A 20850-nucleotide genomic window follows, 5' to 3' on the forward strand; every position below is an offset into this window, starting at 1 on the left:
CATTGCCTTCCCAGGAACACGTTTGCCTAAGGCCTGAGTGTCAGCTGAGCTATCTTTCTACTGTACTCCTTTATGTTCTATTCCAGTACTTACCCAGTACTTGCCTATCCAGTACTTACCCAGTACTTACTTATCCAGTACTTACCCAGTACTTACTTATCCAGTACTTACCCAGACCACAAAACTGACTTTGTGTCCCTTTGTATTAAGTTCTGTGAGGGCTTGTCTGTACCCTGCCATCATCCCATGCCTGCCTGCCTGCCTGTCTGCCTCTCTCTCTCTCTCTCTCTCTCTCTACACACACACACACACACACACACACACACATCTTTAGGTCCACCATCACAGGCCTATGGACATGCTGAGGTGAAAAAATTCACAAGAGACTGAAGATGGCAAAGAATGGATTTGTATTCAAATTGACTTTGATTAGCTAATTTGAACCTTTCAGGACTGTAATCTGCATAGTGTGATATTGTCAATTGAGATCTAGAATCACCTAGGCAACAAACCTCTGGGTACGGCTGAGGGAGTTTCTAGACTGGGATGAGGCTGAGAAAGGCTTGCAGGGCTGAGTGAATGGAAGCGAGATGGTGTTCAATTCACCTCTGCTCTTGCCATACCTTCTTCACCATCGGACTTCACCATCGGAGACTATATCCTCAATCTGTGAGCCAAACAGACCGTCCCGTTAGGTTTTTTTTTTTTTTTTGTGGTGTTTTTTTGTTTGTTTGTTTTTGGACACAGCAACAGAAAAGTCATATGATAAAAATGTGTATGCCTGCTGGCTGGACTCCATTTCTCAACAACCATCCTTGTCGACAGCTGGAATCCACAGCACCTACTAGGTAGAGCTGCTGCCAGCCCCCGGGGAAACAAAGGATTTGGGCGCCTGCTCCAGAGCTTGGGTCACAGACAGGGCTTTCCTCAGACCCAGCCTCTCCCACCGCGTCGGCCTCCCTCACAGAGGCGGGCTGGCTCGCACCCCACCGGTCCGCTCCACCACGCCGCGCTGACCCGCTGCCTAGCGGTCCCGCGAGGAAGGACCTCGGAGCTCGGAGCTCGGAGCCCGAGGCCGTTCAAGCGGGCGCCCCGTCGAGGGCGAGCTCGCCCGTGCGCCCCGCCCCCCCGGAGGTCGCCGCCCACCGTGCGCGCGCCTCGCTCGCCGCCCCTGGCCCCTGGCCCCGACGCTCGCGCGCCGCCGGTTTAACGGTCCTGCCCCCGGAGCCCCGCCCGCCCAGGCCCGCGCCCGCGCCCCGCCCCCAGCCGGCTACCGCGGCGACCCAGGCCGCGAGGCGACGCGCGGCGGGAGCCGTTCCCCCGACGGCAGCCGGGCGCTCGGCCGCCGTGTCTGGGCTGAGCGCCGCGACGCCGCGCCGGAAACCCTCCTGGGTCTTGAGGCGGTAGGTAAGGGGAGGCCGCCCGCACTGACCCGGCGCCGGGTGGGCTGCGGGCACCGCGGGGTCGCGGGCAGGAGGGCCGGAGGCAGGGCAACCTCGGCCGCCTCCGGCTCGCCCGCAGGTGCCCGCCACTGAGACTGTCCCGAAGGGCGCCCGCCATGCACACCTGTTGCCTGGACCGCTCGTCTCAGCGATGCCTTTCGTTGTGGCCTTTTCTGAGAGATGCTCAAAACACAAACAACAAAACAAACAACCCCCCGCCCCCGCTTTTAGTCCTCTCCAGGTTTTTTAGAGAAGATATGGAAACTGTGATGCTACCTGTAGCTGTTAGTTTTTTAAACCTAATAGGCCAATTGGATTATGAGAATCTATATATAGTAGTTTTCACTACCCAATGCGTTTCACTACCTAATGGTGGATTCTATAGCCCGTTCGTCTATAGTGTGTTACTTTTAGGCTATTTTATCAGGACAGGGGTTTTGTTTGTTTGTTTGTTAGCCGCGTTCGTTTTTAAGGAATACTTTGAAGTGTAGAATTTCGAAGTAGAAAATTGAAATCTTAACGAGTTTTCATTTGGGAAATACACTGAAGGTAAATAAAAGTGATCCTTTTAAAAATGTACTAGAATTTATGTATTTATTTTGGTAGCGCTGGGAGTAGAATCCAAGACTTCACACAGCCTGGGGAAGCGCTTAACCATATGGAGTTACATCCTTAGCCCCAAGAAGCCAAGAAATTAAAAGGGAAATGTTAATTTTTGTACTCAGCGTATCTAGCCCTGACTGGCCTCTTAATTCACTCTGAGGCTGAGGAAGAGTTTGAATTCCTGATCTCAATGCTGTGATTATAGGTGTGAACCATCATACCAGGTCTTATGCTGGGGATCAAACCCAGGGCTTCATGACAGGCAAGTAGTATGCCACCTGAGCCACACACCCACCCCTAGGTCTCTTAAACTCCACATTATGGTTAGTATGAAAAAAACTTGTCACAATCTAATAATCTAAGAAAAAAATATAAATTGAGGAAATGGAAAATATTAGCACACACAATTTATTCAGCAAGGCTTTAACAAATATGTCTCCTAGTTAACTTTTCATCAATACATAAAATACTTGCATGTAACAGTGGAGTCAAATGTCTGAACAAAGAAACAACTTCAGGGATGGGCGAATTTTGTAGTCAAATCCTCACTTCTTGAGTGAGTAGCTACATAGAGTTGGGTTTCTGGATCGCGTGGTTCTCATCTGTAAGGTGGGACTAATGACTTTGAACAGTTAATGTATAGCTCAGTGTTAACTTTGTAAGGTCTATAGGATATGGTAACAGCTAAAAATGGCGTTTTAATTTAAAGTATCTATGCTCAATACTGACTGCCTACAAACTGATCAGTTTATGTGCTGATTCTACTATATTTTAGAAAATTCTAGTTAGTTCGTAATTTCAGAATTAATGAGAACAACCTCTGCAAAACAGAAAAGGGAACGTGGGCTATAGTTAGGCTCATCACATGTGGAATAGCAGCTACAAGTTTCCTGACGAATAGCCCTAGTAATAGTCTACCGATTGCACTCATAAGCAGCTTATCCTTCAAGATAATGCGTTATTGAAGCTTGAAAGGAACTTTAGCAACCACTTGAATATATTTTGAACGAATATTTTGAGATATTATGCCAAATAACCTTAAAAAAATCTAGGTCACAAACTTTATTTGCATTTTAAAAGGCAAGTTGCATGCCACCTGAGCCACACACCCACCCCTAGGTCTCTTAAACTCCACATTATGGTTAGTATGAAGAAAACTTGTCACAATCTAATAATCTAAGAAAAAATATAAATTGAGGAAATGGAAAATATTAGCACACACAATTTATTCAGCAAGGCTTTAACATATATGTCTCCTAGTTAACTTTTCATCAATACATAAAATACTTGCATGTAACAGTGGAGTCAAATGTCTGAACAAAGAAACAACTTCTGTGTTATGTATCCTTACCAGTGCAGCTACCATCCTTTACACAAGTTGATGGTGAATCCCTGGTGGTAGCACTGGCAGCATCAAGAAAACTTTTAAGCTCTCAAATGAAACCGGCATTAAAATCTGAAGTTGTTTTATATATAGACTTAGTAGTTCAGCTAAGCCTCTATTATTTTTAACTAAATGGAGCTCTAACTAAATGGAGTCTTCTCTTGGTCATCATCCTGTCGCTCAATTTGACGTGATGATTATCTTGTAAATATTTAACCCTTTAATTATTAAAATAAGTACTCTCTGCATTGTGATTTCTAACTCACTCCCTGTAATGCCAGTGTTTCTGTGCAAGCACTTTGCAAAAAAAAAAAAAAAAAAAAAAAAAAAAAAATTAAAAAGTATGTGTGGACTATATTTTCTAATTTCTTGACTGCTATGAGTTAATATGGAGACACCTAGGTGTTCTCTTTTGTACTGCCAACTGAAAGGTAGGTGTCACTAAAGGGGCTTTGTTTTATGTTTATTGTTTTTGCAAAATCTGTAACTCCCTAACTCTTGAAATCCCCCAGTTTGAATAGTATGGATTTGCCTTGCTCAGCAGCTGGAAGAGACTTCACAGTCTGCAGTTCAGTTTCAGCTGAGCAATGGAAAACAAGGACCTGTGTGCCAAGGTCTTCTATGCTTTTGTACTCAGATTCACTAGTTCATATGGGAAACGGGGCGGAAAGTGACTGTGTGATCACATCAGAATTGTTAGTATAACCATTAAGTGAAGAAACACGTATCATTAATAATTCACAACGGAGGGTTTTGATCATTATTTTAAATATTCTACATAGAAAATAGTCAATATATAGTTGTTTTTTGTTTCCTGTTAAATCAGTGTTGTATTTATGAACAAATACAGTGTTGATTTGTTTATAGCAGTTCTCAAAGCGGGTTGCAATATCTTTGGCAAACATGTCTCCCAAAATATTGACATTATGATTGAAAACAGTAGCAAAATTAAAGTTATGAAGTAGTGACAAATATAATTTTATAGTTGAGAGTCACCATAACATCTATTAAAGGGTCACGATATTAGGAAGGCTGAGAGCCACTGGTTTAGAAGGCTAATTGTTACGTTAAAACAGTTCTAGTTAGCAGAAACATAAGAAAGAAAGATAAATACTAGAGGTGTGCTGGTTGGCTTATCTCCACATTTCAGGAAAAATTAACTCCGAGGTGAGTTAGCATGACTGACTTAGAGGGATTACATTTATTATTGTAATGTTAGAATTATGGAGCTCCAGAGACTTTTAAATAAAAGAAAACATCTTGGAACAAAATAGTAGTTAGTAATCATAGCTTATACTTAAGGAAATGTTAATAGGCCTTACATTTTGCTTAAGGACATCATTTTTTTAGATGACCAGTATAAAGCTTACCAAGGTCCTACTTTTGTCTTATTTTGATGCATACTAGAATTTAGGAAGCCTTGTACCATGTAGATTTAGTTATAATGAGAAAGTCTTAGACTTTCTTGGCTTACATAGTAAAACTATGTCGTGGGTAACAGGATGAAAAGACAATTGAGACCTAGTTCTAAAACACTGCTTTAAGCTATGTGTTAAGAGTCAAAGAAACCCTTTTAAGGAAATAGCGGCACCTTGATTTTGGTCCTGAAAGATGAATAACCACGTGGGCTAAGAGGAGCAGGGAGAGAAAGAGTCTAGAGACATAGTTGGATTTCTGTTCATGGTAAAACAGAATAACTGCCATTCAACAACCTCCCGAATATCCATGATCAAGGAGGCCTGGCTCACATTAGATGCATTCATGAAAGAGAGAACTGGAATTTAATAGTTGGTGAGGGACTGGGAGTGGAGGGGCTGTTGGAGGGGAATAGAGAGTTGTATCATTGAACATGTGTATGAAATTCTGAAAGTAGTTGCAATGTGTAAGTACTAGATTGGAAGAGGTAACAGAACTGTTTTGGGAAAATAGGAAAAGCCTTCTTATCAAGAAGTTGTGGGATGGTTAGAAGGTTGAGGCAACAGTTTCTCTATAGCAGTGGTTCTGAACCTTCCTAAAGCTGAGACCCTTTAATACAGTTCCTCCAGTTGTGGTGACTCCCAATCATAAATTATTTCATTACTGCTTTATAACTGTAATTTTGCTACTGTTAAGAATTATAAATATCTGATATGCAGGATATCTGATATGGGACCCCTGTGAAAGAGTCATTCTACCACTACAAGGGGTGCGACCCATGAGAATCACTGTCCTAGAGTATTGACTCTGCATGGGTAAAGCCACAATTTGTTGACTTTGGGTTATTACATTATTTCTCTACACCTTAATTATAAAATGAGAATGACAAATTACCTTTTACTGTATTATGTAATAACTGTATTCTAAGTGATTTATGTAAGTTATATTTGTATTTACATCAAACCTAGAAAGTCAAGATGGTTATTATCTACTGTCTATTGCTAGGTGTTAGAGGTATGGTATGAATACAGGTATGCTTATGTACAAATGATTTATTTTGAGTCATGTGCCAGGTACCGCCGATGGCTTTGAATTTAACTAGATGGCCCAATGTGGCCTTTAACTTGCAATCTTCCTGCCTTAGCTTTCTGAGTGGTGGATTATAGGGCATACCACTATGCCTGAGTTCTATGAGTGATTCCTCAATTACAGAGTTGTTTGTAATAATAATATGTATATAAGTGGTTTTTTATGCATGCTATGCATATAAACACTTTCTGTTCTTAGTGCAGAAGATTTTGAACTGGTGGGCAATATTTTTGTTTTGTTTTGGTAGGTTCTAGGGAACTAACCTAGACCCTTGCATACTGGAGGCAAGAATATTACCCTTGAGATATATTCTGTTTTTAAATGTTTTATTTTTCAGGCAGGATCTTGCTAAGTTGCTTAGGCTGGCCTTGCAATCCTCCTGCCTCATCAAAGTAGTAGTGATTACAGGCCTTCAGGCCTGTTTTTAAAGCTTAAGTGTATATAAAGTGACCACAATTCAAAAGATGGCAGTATTTATTTACTTGCTCAAGGAATGGCTTGTTTTATGCATGTTTTGTATTTTGTAGGGGATATCAGGTGAATAAATGTTTCTTCATTAAGAAAAACCTGTTTTTCACTTTTGTCTAGAATGGAAGAAATATAGTTTATAGTACTCTCCAGTGTCCTCTAAAGGCCATAATGTGGACCTATCCTTGGTGTCCCAAGGTCACATGTGGGGAGCATTTACATCTGCTTAAAAGATGGTCAAGGAGTAGTGGGAGAATTGGTGAAAATGTGTGAGATATCTTTTGACAGAAAAATGGACAGGAGTCAGAGTGACTTAGGCCATCACACTGAAGGTGTGTTTAGTAAAGTATTTAAGGGAGTCAGTAATGAAGTTCCAGGAAGAAGATTTTTGATACCACAGCTCTTAATTTCATTTTGGAGATGTTTAATTGATGTCCCAGTAATACTGTAGAAATTGCAATAGCAGGAGACAATGAAAAAAGTAGGTCTAGAGTTTAGGACATAAAGGCTAAAGGTATACATTACATTATCATGTGTCTGTGGTTGCTATAGACATGAACATCAAAGAGTTTAGCTAAGAAGACTAAAGCTAAATATAACCAGCCTTAAGTTTATCATTGAAGAACAGAAGAGGGATCAAAGTGGCCAGAAGAGGCAGCAAACAGGCAGGAAACAATTCTAAAGGGTTGAGAAAATATCTTAAAGCTGGATTGTATAACTGTGGTGAGACCAATATAGAAATCTGGTTGTTGAATATTTTAAATGGGTTTTATGCCTGTTTCCACTTAAATATTTTCAAACGAGTATTGTGGTTGTTTGCATATATATAAAGGGTATAAACACTCTTAATTATTTTGTCTAAAACATAAAAATGTGTTTTTCCCTATTAAAGTATGGAACCTCAAGGTCTTTATGACAATGGAAACAAAAAAATTGATTGGCAAACCGCTTCAACCAGCAAGACCTGTTCGTCATCTCTCTTCTCCTCCAGGTGAGTAGTGGAGTATTTAATTCAATTTATTAAAAGCTAATTAGTCATTTATAAAGTAATTATTTGAGGTGGATTTTAAAAGGTAATAAAAACTAATGATCTCTTCGGTTGGAAGAGTTTACAAATGCTGTGTAAAGCTAAAGAGGTTGTTAGTATCTACCAGTCCTATGTCTAACCGACCAGCCAGGTTGGAGAATAACTCCTTACTGAAAATAGCTAGCTTTTTTTTTTTTTCATGTTGTTATTGTTTTTTTTTTAAAAATGTCTCATTGTATAGTTAACTGGTCTCTGGTCAGAGAGACACCCTTCCACATAAATTATTTTTACCTTGTGATTGTTGTTGTGAATAGCAGAATTAGTCTTGTAAAACACATAGAACAACTGTCTTAGCAGCAAACAATGCCTGGAGTTACTGTGTTGTACCTGGAATGCCAGCAGGAGTTAGAGGTGTGCTTGAGCAAGTATCCAGTTCCAGTGGTCTAAATAATAGCAATGTAAAAGCAAGCCTGGCCTCATAGCTCAGGCCTATAATCCAACTCTCTGAAAAGTTAAGGCAAGAACTTACATAGTCAAGGTTTATTTGGGCCATTGAGAGAATTCAAGTCTAATTGGGCAACTTATAACCATGATGGGACCTCTGGGACCAACATGGTGGAAAGAGAGAGGTGACTCCTGCAAGTTGTGCTCTGACCTATACATGTATGTGTACGTGTATATACACTCACATGTACACACACACATACACACACACACACACACACACACACTGAATAAGTAGATAAATTTAATAAAAAATTAAAAATACAAACTGGCTCGAGATATAACTCAGAATGCTTGCCTGACACATGTGAGTTCCTTCCCTGCTCAACCCCTTCCCAATCTTAAACAGTTTTCTTTCTGTTCACAAAACTGTGCTTTGGACATAGCTTTGAAATAAATGCTTTACTGCTAGAGTGACTTCTGTGGTCTAAATTCAGTGGTACACATAAAAACAACCTTAAAATATCTTCAGTCTAATCTGCTCCACTGGATTAATGGACTGGCTAATAAAGGAAAAAAGCATGCTCCTTTTATTTCTATGAAAATGAAGCAGTAAATGTAGACATGCAACCAGCCTGCTTCCAACCTTGGGCCCTATAAGGAAACTCATCTGCACTAAACCATGCTTCCTGCTAGATCATTGTTTGTGCCTTAGCACTGACAAGGAACTTAATGGATCTCATGTGCGGATGCTGTGCCCTCTGTGTACTGGAAGCTGTTGAGAGTCAGATTTTCAGTTTATCATAGAGTGAATGATGGGAAGCCATGGGCAGCTGTTCCTTTCTGTGACGAACAACTGTCTGCAGTTTCTCCATCTCCATTTTGCAGATTCTCACTGACCCCTTCCCTCCAAAGCTGTGATGTAGGTGAATGGGAAGGACCACAGGGTGCCCCTGATCTCTAACAGAAGTATAATACATTTAAGATTAAATGACAATGAGTTTGAGACTTGGTAGATACAAAGCTAAACATATATAAATCAATCAATTTGGGGCTTTCTTGACACATCTCTATACATTGCACAGCTCAGGCCCCTAGAAGAATTTTCTTTTTCCTCCAATGCAGATTAAATACTTACTTGCTTTGTGAAGACTTCCTGGTATCCACAATCAAATATGGCACCTCAGTGATCTCTCAAAAGCTCACAGTAAGAGTATAGTTTACTGTGGATGAAATTATCCAATAATCATTACTTGTAAGCTTGGGTTTTAGATCACAAACTCTTGTCATGCTTAATTTCCTATCTCTTAATAAGCTGGATATGGGAACATCGAATAAATACTTGTCAAAAAATAAGCCATCATAAAATTTTGTAACTGTCAAAGACGTCACAAACACAGATGCTTTTTAGACTGTAGTATGTAATTTATTGTATGTGTGAATTTTAAAACAATTTCCCTTTCCTAACAGGACCAGTGTTCCCTTTCAACTTTCAGAATGAATATCCATGCAGCACTCAATGCTTACAAAGTGGAGTGGGCAGAGTAAGTCTTAGATATGATAGCAGGTTGGGCCAGGGAGCAGCGCAGTGGCCCAGTACACGGTGAGAGAGAGAGAGAGGGAGGGAGAGAGAGAGTGTGTAATGTATACACACACATTATAGACTGTAAAATGACATGCTAGGTGGCTGTGTGCAAGATCGTGTGTTCAGTGCATTCTATGTTTTCCATACATCTATTAAGGATTGCATGCCACCGGCATTCTTACTCAGCATTTTAAAATATAAATATTTTCCTATATTTGTTTAAAAAATTGAAAAAACAAAAGCCTGACAATTCACAAAACCTTGTGTATCTTTCTAAAATTAATCTCATTTTCTCTCTACCCTCAGAGCTAACTATTCTGGTTGTTACTTCCATTTCATGAATATGTTTTAAATTTTTCCTATCATAGAATTATTTTAACTGCTTTTTAAGTTTTTTCATATTAATGTTTATGTATAAAAATGAAATACGTGAAGTGTGATCCTTAGTGCAAGTTTCTTTCTAGCCTATGGCGGGTCCCTGGTGTCTTAGTTCCTACTAACATAGTAGCTGTTCTCATGCAGATACTTCCAGAAACAGGCTGTGGGTGAACAAATATTAACATAATTAGAATGCTAGGCAACTCTTTAACAAATAGAGCAGTTCTGTGGGAGCTGATGGAGAAAAATACTTTAGCTTCCATGAACATAGCTTTTTGGCGCATTTTCTTTTGCTGGACAGATGTTTCAGTTTTATAAGGAACGTTATAAAGATTCTCCATTGCATTTCCTCTCTTTCGACTGTGAAAAGCTCTTTGCAATTACAACCACAAACAGTAGCAACAATATACAGGAAGAGAACTACTGTGTTAAACAGTGTTCTCCCTTCATCTTATTATCAGCTGAAGTGAGCTGTCTGTGGACTAAATGGAGCTCTGTTACCTTAGCAAGCTCCTTATTTTGTTATCAGACATAAAGTTTTTTACTTGCTGAGTGTTTATAAAGGGTACCTTTGCTGATTTTGATTGTTATTCTCTGTGCATGAGAACTGGGGTATCTTTTTGTGCGTTGCGTTTGACCAATGTAATTTTTTACATGTGTGTGTGTGTGTGTGTGTGTGTGTGTGTGTGTGTGAGAGAGAGAGAGAGAGAGAGAGAGAGAGAGAGAGAGAGAGAGAGAGCTGCCAGTTCCCATTAGTTCCCATTTTAACTTATGATGCCTTCTTATCAACTTATGTGCCTTTTAAATGTATTTTGGGTTTTGATTATTGTTCTTACATACTCAGAAATATTTTCAAGGACATGGTCTGTGACAGAGGTGTATCATATTTGGGAATTTTTGAATTTCAATGATGTCATGTTTTTCTTTGTATTTTCAATTCAAACCGCAGTGCTCCTTGGTCATGGGTACCCTCTGCTCCTTAAGGGAATGTTTTCATCAGGTCATGGTCAACAGACTTAGCATCTTTGTAAGAATTAGAAAAAAAAAGCAAAAATATAATAGGAATATGATAGGAAAATATGATAGAAGTATAGGTGTTTTATATTTTGTCTCTGTTAAAAGTCAACATCAGTGTGATGAAGGGTCCTCTTTAGGTACATAGCCTTCATAGCTACACATAGGAGTACCAAGTTTCCAAACATCCTTTACATATATATGATCTGGCATTTTGCCTTCATTACCAAACTCATCTGGTCTTTATTTTGACTATAAACATGGCAATCGTGCTTACCTTTGTATGATTATGACAGTTAATATAACATATAATCACTTTGAAAAACTTTAAGTATACTATTTACATGTATGAAACATTTTAGAGAATTGTTATTTTAATAAGAATAAGCATGACAAAGTATAATTTTATCTTTGAGTTTGATGTTAGACCTTGCTTTGAAGTAGCTGTTTCACAGTTAATGATCATTTACTCAAATTTTAGATAGAAATATACTTTTACATTTATTTGTGGACAGTGTGTGTGTGTGTGTGTGTTACAGTCCCTGGAGTTTAGTTAGTGTTGCTTGCCTGTGTGTGGGGCATGGGGATTGTTACTGGGTCATGGACCCCTGACCAGTGGCTGCACATCCAAAGAAAAATAACTTCCTCTCTTTCAGCTGCCATTGACTGTCAGTAGTCCCCATCTTGCCTGGAACCCCCTCAACCAGCCATTCTAGAATGTTGAAGGGCTCAGTCTTGTGCAGGTCTTGTACAGATAACCATAGCTTCTTCGGGGTTTGTGTGTACAATGGCCATGCCATATCCGGAAGAAAGCATTTCATAACAGTCTCTTATCTTTTTCACCCCCTCTTTGAGGATATTCCCCAAGTCTTGAGGTATGGGGAAAACACTGGTGTTCCAGTTAGGGCCAGGTAGTCAACATTCATTTTGTCCAGGTGTGAATCTGAGTTAAGTACTCCCCATCCCGTCCGAATGCGCTTAGTTAACTGCACACCAATCTCGCCACCGTTTCACTGATGATCACATCTATACTGGCATGTCATATTACACAGCATGCAGTGTTTGTAATTAGGCATGACCAAGGATGAGAGCAGCGCTATTAGTGATGAACGCATACATATTTAGAAAGTAGTTAGATATGTCCATGTATGTCCAAAGCAACAGTAGTAAATTTTCCCCATAGAGCACATTATTTCACAGGCCATGGGCTTTTGATCAGGCTTATAATAGCAGGTCTGAACTCTTCTGTGAAGTGGGCCTGAAATCTTATGAAAATGTGCCTAGTTAACTGTGTAATGTGCATGCTTCAATTTCACTACTGGTCCCATCTTGACTGATAGGTCGCTACGATCTAGCATACAGGGTTTATCAGTGGGTAAGACCATTGATGATTACTTCCACCATAGTCTATAGTCTATCTTTTGGCACTATAAAAAGCTAGCCAGTGGCAAGGACATTTTTAGTTTAGTTCCAGCTTGATGTTTGTGTCCTACAACCAAATGTGTGGTTTCAGAAGGGCCCCCCAATGGAATAGCTAGAGAAAGTACCCAAAGAGCTGAAGGGGTCTGCAACCCTATAGGTGGATCAACAATATGAACTAACCAGTACCCCAGAGCTCATGTCTCTAGCTGCATATGTAGCAGAAGATGGCCTAGTCGGCCATCATTGGAAAGAGAGGCCCCTAGGTCTTGCAAACTTTATATTCCCCAGTACAGGAGAATGCCAGGGCCAAGAAGTAGGAGTGGGTGGGTAGGAGAGCAGGGCGGGGAGAGGGTATAGGGGACTTTCGGGATAACATTTGAAATGTAAATGAAGAAAACATCTAATAGTAGTAATAATAATAATAATAATAATAAAGAGAAGTAGGGTCATACCGTCTACTTATGCTTTCTAATCAAGGACAATGGCATTAACTATATTGCTTAAGGAAACACTGGGGCTCCCCTGTGTGGCTGCTCATAGGGAGATGTGAGCTGAGATTGACTTGAAACTCTTGTTTCCCTCTGTAGCCCAGACTGACCCTGAACTCACAACGCTTGAACCTCTGCCACCTAAGTGCTGGGGCTGTCAGTGTGCATCAGGATACCAGCTTTCTGTTCAATTTAAAACACAAGCTTATCATTATGGCTTATTAGCTTCAAGTATGCCTTGATATTTTAGGCCTTAGATAAATACCCCTGGGTAGTAAAAATAATATATATATATTACCTAAACATTTCAAACTCAGTTTAAAACTTCGTTTTCTTACTCAACAGTGTAAGACGAATGGAATGCAAGCCTTTTCTCAAGGTCTTAATGAGCAACAGCAACACCAGTCTCCAGTTAAAAAAGGTACGCTTTTGCCAGAATTCCCAACTTTAGTCACAGAGATCCCCAGTATTCGAGTAAGGTTAACTCTCTTTGCTATTTGCCCACATAAGAATTCTATTATGTTTTATTTCTTGGTATTAACAATTATGTTGGTTTTTGTGCTCTAAAGGAGACACTGGAATAACAGTGGTTCCAATGAGATGGACAGTTATTTACACATTTTATCAAATTTTGTTGTGGTGGTCTCTATTGATTTAATGTGTGTGTGTGTGTGTGTGTGAGTGTGTATGTGTGATGTGTGTGTATGTGTGTGTGTATGTGTGTGTGTATGTGTGTATGTGTGTGTGTGTTCTCCCCCAACCCTTCCTTTCCCTTCATTTTGAATGCTAACCTCTGTCAGGTACTGGATACCAGATTTTCTGCTCTTTCCCCTGTGCTGGAACATGTTTTCTCACTTTCTACTTTCAGTGCTTAGCATTTAATTTGATGATGCCTGACTTGTGTGATTCTGTTTCATTATATTTTAGGATTATATGTAAAAAACGAGTGGTGTCTTTTATGAGTATTGTCCGTTTTCTTTAGACTTTGATACTTTTATAACTTTTGGGGTTTGATCCATTTTTAGTTAATTTATTGATATAGTATGAGATTAGCGTCTAGCTTCATTCTTTTCATGTAGCTCTCCAGTATTAAAAACACCTTTTTCTCATTGAGTGGCCTTGGAACCTTTATTAGGAATTAGATGCCTTGGGTGTCAATGTTGATCTATGAGCTGTCAGTTCTAACCCTTTGTCCTATATTTTTACCCCATGATGGTACCATACTCTTGAGTACTGCAGCTTTGTAGTAAGTTTTCATATCTGGAATTATAAACTCTCCAACAACATTGTTTTTCAAGATAGTTTAGGCTGTCTGGGCTTCGTTGAGAGTCTTCATTCTTTTTTGGATCAGTTTTACAATTGTGTAATAGAGCCTGTTAAAATCTTGGTAGTGGTGGCATTTAATCTATAGATCATTTAGGAGAATGTATTACCACCTTAAAATACCATGTGTTTGTAGCTGGGCAGTGATGGTCCATGCCTTTAATCCCAGCACTGCGGAGGCAGAGGCAGGCATATCTCTCTGAGTTCTAGGTCAGCCTAGTCTACAGAGTGAGTTCTAGGATAACTAGGACTACACAGAGAACCTGTCTCAAAAACTAAAAAAGACAGACAGACAGACAGACAGACAGACAAACACTATGTGTTTGTTTCAGTCAGAATGTCTATCAGACAGACTACACTTTAAATGGAATTACAGAGCTGAGAGAAAGCTGCTTCTGCTCATGGTCTACTTCTCATTCCAATGAATGGAACGCTTGGACGTTTCCACACTTGGCTGTTTTCCATGATGTCACTCAAGCTTTCCCTTGATGGTCACATTGTTGCCTTTTCATTCCCCCCTCTTTGCTCAGTACTTTCTGCAGAAGATTTAAGAAGAAGGGTCTTAAATAGTTGATTTTTTCGAGTTTGTCTCTTTGAAAATAGCTTTATTTCACTTTCACACTTGATTGATATAGTCTGGCTAGAGAGAAAATTTCAGTTGAAGATGAGCTCTCAAAACGCACACTTTAATAAGGTAGAAACAAATTTGAGCTATTCGCAGTTCACATGAACAACTAGAAAAGACAAGTCTGAAGAAACAAACCAGACAAGCCTTTGATGTAATATGAAGAAATTGTTCTCATTGAAGCTGTGCTTCAGCCACATTCTGCACAGCTGAGAAAGATTTATGCATTTTAAATGTATGTGATTTTTTTTTCTGAGTATATGTATTATGTGAACCAAAGGTGTGCCTGATGCCTGTGGAAACAAGAGGTAGATGTCAGATTCCCAGGAACTGGAATTACAAACAATTAATTGTGTGTCACTAAGTGGGTTCTGGAATTGAACTCAAGTCCTCTGAAAGAGTAACAAGGCTCTTAACCTTTGAGCCATCTTCCCAGTCCCACTCTACATATTTTAAATGCTATATTTGAATTGTTTAATTAATTTTAATTGCCTTTTTATTTCATCTTATAAATATATAATGTAATGTATTATTTGAGTTGTTAGATATTTGAGATTTTGTAGGTAATATTGTAGAGGTATAATTTAATTTTGTTATTAAAGAACATAGTCTGTATTATTTTAAGTATTTAATTTATTAAGACTTGTTTTGGCCTGTATATAGTTGCTATCTGTATATTATACCAAGTATATTAAAAATGAACTAGTGTTTTGTAGGTGTGATCTTTATATAATTAGTTAGATGAAATATTTAAAATGCTGTCCACTGCTATTTTTTTGTGTTTAATTTTCTCAGTTTTGAAAGGAGGGTTTTATAATACTTGACAAGGTTGTCTAATTTTTCAAATTTATTTCTGTTAACATTGTTTCATGTCTTTTAAAATTTGTATTATGCAAAACATATTAATAATCATCTCTTTGTCTGAAAAGGTAGCCTTGTCAGCTTCCTTATTCCTAATCTTGGTATGATATAGGATATATATCATATGGTATAGGATATATATATAATATATACATACATACATACACATGCACCTTCTATGCAAATATTTTTGTTTAATATGTCCTTTGCAGGCAGTACAGTGTTTTTTTTTCTAGTTATCGACTTTTTCAGTGTTTCTCACCATATGCCAGTTTCTACAGTGTTTTTTTTTCTAGTTATCGACTTTTTCAGTGTTTCTCACCATATGCCAGTTTCTACAGTGTTTTTTTTTCTAGTTATCGACTTTTTCAGTGTTTCTCACCATATGCCAGTTTCTACAGTGTTTTTTTTTCTAGTGTCAACTTGAATCCACTTATGCAATGCATGGCAAAGGAGTCAGAACATGACCTATGGGTCAAATGCTTGTTTTAAAAGCAAAATAGGTTGAAACAGAGCTGCACTCTTCGTTTATGTATTACCTCTGGTGCTTTTGTGCTATGATGCAGAATTGAATATTGTAAGAGGTTGTATGACTCCATGATTCTCAAATATTTTCCAGGTGACCCTTCATTAGAGAAGTTTACTTGTTTTTTAGACTATTCACATTTAAAGTGAGTGTAGTTATAGTTGAATTTAGGCCTATTATTTTATTACTTGTTTTTGTTGATAATAGATGATTTTTAAAATTTCATTTTATTTTTTGTTTACTTTTAGATGGTTTTGTGTTATTTCATTTTTATTTCTCGAATGGATTCCTAGTTACTTTTTCTTTTCTAGTTATAATCTAGGGATTATGATATCCAACCTTTTTACTTGTTCTTACTACTGAACCACTTCAAGGCTGTGGTGAAGATACATTTCCTAGACATAGGTGCAGGTCGTCGTGTATAGCTGTACTGTAGAAACACACAAGAGCACATTAGTACTTGAGCAGTGACACATATTTTATTTATTGCCATGTAGAGGAAACAGCAGGAATCTGCTGTACTTTGCTGGCTGTTATCATTTCCTTTGATCTTCCACTTTGAAGAGGAAAGTTTGCAGCTAGGATCATTTCTCTTGTACTTGAATGACCTCCTTTTAACATTTGCTGATCATATCTGCTGGTAAATTCATTTAGTTCCTTTCATTAGAGCGTGTTAGGGTTTCCCCTGCACTGGCAAGGAGTTCATCAATTCTTTGGGTTTCTTTAGAATATTGAAAACATTGCTGTCAGTGTCAGCATACTGTCAGTATTGGTGATAGTTTTGGATGAGAAATTAGCAGATATTTGAATAGTTAGTTGCTGCAAAGACGGGACCCTGTCTTGGATCTCCTGACCATCACCTCGCACAGTGGTTCTCAACCGTCCTAATGCCGAGAGAGACCCTTTGATATAGTTCAATATGTTGTGGTAACACCTGACCATAAAACTATTTCCTTGCTATTCTATAACTGTAATTTGGCTACTGTTATGAATCTTATTGTAAACATCTTACATGCAACTGCATAAAGAGTCATGTGACCACCAAAGGAGCTGTGGCCCACAGGTTGAGAACCTCTGACTTAGCATAGTACATTTTGAGTTAGTTTGGCAGTATTGATTGTGATTAGATTGGCTCACAGTAGTTACATTTTGGAATGATCTGAATCTACTAGTAGCTATTAGAAGTATCTATTGGTCATGCTATTATACTTTATAATATTAAGTCACCTCTCTATACTTGAGTAAACCCCTATATTACCTAATTTTTCCTTTATTCTTTCCACATGAAATGAAGATTTGATGATCTTTTTCTCCTCTATCTTTTCAGCAAATATTCCATGATTTTTAATAAAATAGTGGACAATTTAGCAACATCCAAAAATGGAGTAAAAAAGTTATCTGGAATAGTATTTTTTATAATTATGTTTAAATTTTAATACCTACAGAGAGAATTAAATATAGCAGAGATTTCTTGTTGAAGCTTTCAAGTGTTTCCATCTGCAGAAAAAAACCAGACTTTCTGCCTGATCACCCCATTGTACTTCAAAAACCAGTGAGTTTCCTCACTTCCTTATTGCAAAATTCTATTCAGGTATTTGTCTTCTATGCTTTTACATTTAACATTTTATTATTAAAAGAAATTCTAATTTTCTGTATTATAAGGTAGTGGTGGTACAAAAAGCACAAAAATCTAAATGTGCTCAAGAAATAAGACAGAATAATTTTGATTTCCTGAAAGTAAAACTCTTCTACTGAAAGATTATGAAAATACATCCTGCAATCTAAAAGTTCTATCTTAATTTTTAATTAACTTCCATAATCTACCTGGAATTTATTTTATAACATAATATAAAGTGGGAATTGTTTTATTTTTTTGTGTGTGTGCATATATAGTAATCCTAGCAATATTTAAGGAAAGGAGAGTGCCCTGACATCTTGTACAAATATGAGTTTGGCCTTTGATTCTGCTCAATTTGTCTTTTTTTTTAAAGATTTTATTTATTATTATACATAAGTACAGTGTAGCTGTACATAAGTACACTGTAGCTGTCTTCAGACACATCAGAAGAGGGCATTAGATCTCATTATGGGTGGTTGTGAGCTACCATGTGGTTGCTGGGATTTGAACTCAGGACCTTTGGAGGAGCAGTTAGTGCTCTTAACCACTGAGCCATCTCACCAGCCCCCACAATTTGTCTTTTATACAGGATATTCATGTTATCTTTTATTTTGCTACCTAGCCATTGATATTTCCATGCCAAACCACCAAGTGTATCAAAGTATATATAATAATAATAATATATATACCTAGTAATATATGTAATACATTTTGCTGGATGGAAAGGACATGGGTTCTCCTATCATCTGTGAGTTTAAGTTGTTGCTCTACTCTGTATATTGCTATTTCCAGCTTGGACAGTGACTTACCTTGAACAGTAATTTAGCAACTGAGGATAAGGATGATGATTTCTGTGTGGCTAGGATTAAACCAAATAACATATTAAAACACAAATAATGTACCTAGCAGTCACTCTGCATTCAGTGACTTATGGCTGTTTGTTTTGGTCTCTACTAGCCTTGGCATTTCTTTTTTCAGTCTGCATCATTCCCTTTATTTTTTTCAGTCATTGTCCCTGCTTCCTGGTTCCCCCTCCCACAGTCCCTGACCCCATTTCTCCTCCTCCTTGGGTTACCTCACTAAGGATGATATTTTCTAGTTCCATCCATTTGCCTGCAGAATTTGTGAAGTTGTTTTTAATAACTGAGTAGTACTCCATTGTGTAAATGTACCACATTTTCTGCACCCATTCTTCCTCTGAGGGACATCAGGGTGGTTTCCAGCTTCTCCCTAGTATAAATAAGGCTGCTATGAGCATAACGGAGCACACGTCCTTGTTATATATTGGAGCATCTCTTAGGTATATGCCCAGTAGTGGTAGAACTGGGTCTTCAGGCAGAACTGTTTCCAGTTTTCTGAGGAGCCACTGGATTGATTTCCAAAGTATTTGTAACAGCTTACAGTCCCACCAGCCGTGGAGGAGCATTCTTCTTTCTCCATATCTTAACCAGCATCTGCTGATGCCTGAGTTTTTTATCATAGCCATTGTGACTGGTGTAAGGTGGAATCTCAGGGTCAGTTTGATTTGCATATCCCTGATGACTAAGGATGTTGAATTTTTTTTTTTTTTTTTTTTTTAGGTGCATCTCAGACATTTGAGATTCTTCATTTGAGAATCCTTTTTTTTTTAAGCTCTGTACAGGTTGCACCCATTTTTAAATTGGGTTATTTGGTTTTCTTGAGTCTAACATTTTGAGTTCTTTGTCTATATTGGATATTAGCCCTGTATTAGATGTACAGTTGGTAAAGATCTTTTCCCAGTTTGTTGGTTGCCATTTTGTCCTATTGACAGTGTTCTTAGCCTTATAGAACTTTTCGGTTTTATGAGGTCCCATTTATCAATTGTTGATCCTAGAGCCTGAGCCATTAGTGATCTGTTAAGGAAAATTTTCCTGTGCCAACGATGTGTTCAAGGCTCTTTCTCACTTTCTCTTCTATTAGATTCAGCATACTTTAGTTTCTCTATCTATGATGATTGAGAGTTTTGTTGGAATAGTAGCCTGGACTGGCATTTGTATTCTCTTATTATCATGGCCTGCATGATATTTGTCCAAGATCTTCTGGTTTTTAAAGTCTCTGTTAAGAAGTCTGGTGTAATTCTGATAGGTCTGTTTTTATATGTAACTTGACTGTTTTCCCTTACAGCTTTTAATAATCTCTCGTTGTTACTTGTATTTAGTGTTTTCATTATTATGTGACAGGAAGATTTTCTTTTCCAATCTATTTGGTGTTCTGTGGGCTTCTTGTATGTTTATGGCCATCTCTATCTTTATGTTAGGGAATTTTTCTTCTGTGATTTTGTTGAAGATGTTTTCTGGTCCTTTGAATTGGGAATCTTCACTCTCTTCTATTCCTATTATTCTTAGGCTTGGTCTTTTCATTGTGTCTTGAATTTCCTGGATGTTTTGGCTTAGGATCATTTTTGTATCTTGTATTTTTTTGACTGTTATGTCAGTATCTTCTGTGGTTTCTTCTTTGCCTGAGATTCTCTCTTCTATCTCTTGTATTCTGTTGGTGATGTTTGCTTCTGTCACTCCTGTTCTCTTTCTGAGGTTTTCATCTCCAGGGTTGCTTTTCTTTGTGATTTCTTTATTGTTTCTATTTTCCTTTTGATCCTGGAAGGTTTTGTTCAATTCTTTCACCCATTTGCTTGTATTTTCCTATATTTCTTTAAGGAACTTATGTGTTTCCTCTCTAAAGGCTTCTACCAGTTTACCTGTGTTCGCCTCTATTTCTTTAAGGGCATTTATTTATGACCTCCTTAAGGAGGTCATAAATATCATCTTCATGAGATGGGATTTTAGGTAAGAATCTAGCTTTTCAGGTGTGTTGGGGTATCCAGGGCTTGCTGGTGGTTCTGATGGTGCCAAGTTACATTGGGTTCTAACTCTTTTTTTTTTTATTAGGTATTTTCCTACTTTACATTTCCAATGCTATCTCAAAAGTCCCCCATACCCACCCCACCCCCCGATCCCCTACCCAACCACTCCCCCTTTTTGGCCCTGGNGTTCCCCTGTACTGGGGCATATAAAGTTAGCAAGTCCAATGGGCCTCTCTTTCCAGTGATGGCTGACTAGGCCATCTTTTGATACATATGCAGCTAGAGACAAGAGCTCCGGGGTACTGGTTAGTTCATA

The 20850-nt window shown here is 38.4% G+C and overlaps 1 protein-coding gene across 3 annotated transcripts in view; it reads left to right on the forward strand.

Moving 5' to 3' along the window:
- Positions 1 to 1273: 1273 nt before the first annotated feature.
- C4H8orf88 (chromosome 4 C8orf88 homolog) overlaps positions 1274 to 20850 on the forward strand; it is a 24704-nt gene continuing 5127 nt past the window's right edge. The window contains exons 1-5 of one of the 3 annotated variants that reach the window (XM_021160283.1): positions 1274 to 1403; positions 7295 to 7393; positions 9344 to 9417; positions 13106 to 13181; positions 17541 to 17647. In XM_021160283.1, the coding sequence (XP_021015942.1) occupies positions 7315 to 7393; positions 9344 to 9417; positions 13106 to 13181; positions 17541 to 17647 (336 nt within the window). In that variant the 5' untranslated portion in view covers positions 1274 to 1403; positions 7295 to 7314. Of the gene's footprint in view, positions 1408 to 7294; positions 7394 to 9343; positions 9418 to 13105; positions 13182 to 17540; positions 17687 to 20850 lie in introns of all 3 variants that reach the window. The other 2 variants (XM_029476804.1, XM_021160282.1) reach the window with 2 other exon arrangements.

This window comes from Mus caroli, chromosome 4 (assembly GCF_900094665.2).
Source record: "Mus caroli chromosome 4, CAROLI_EIJ_v1.1, whole genome shotgun sequence".
In the NCBI taxonomy this organism is placed as follows: Eukaryota; Metazoa; Chordata; class Mammalia; order Rodentia; family Muridae; genus Mus; species Mus caroli.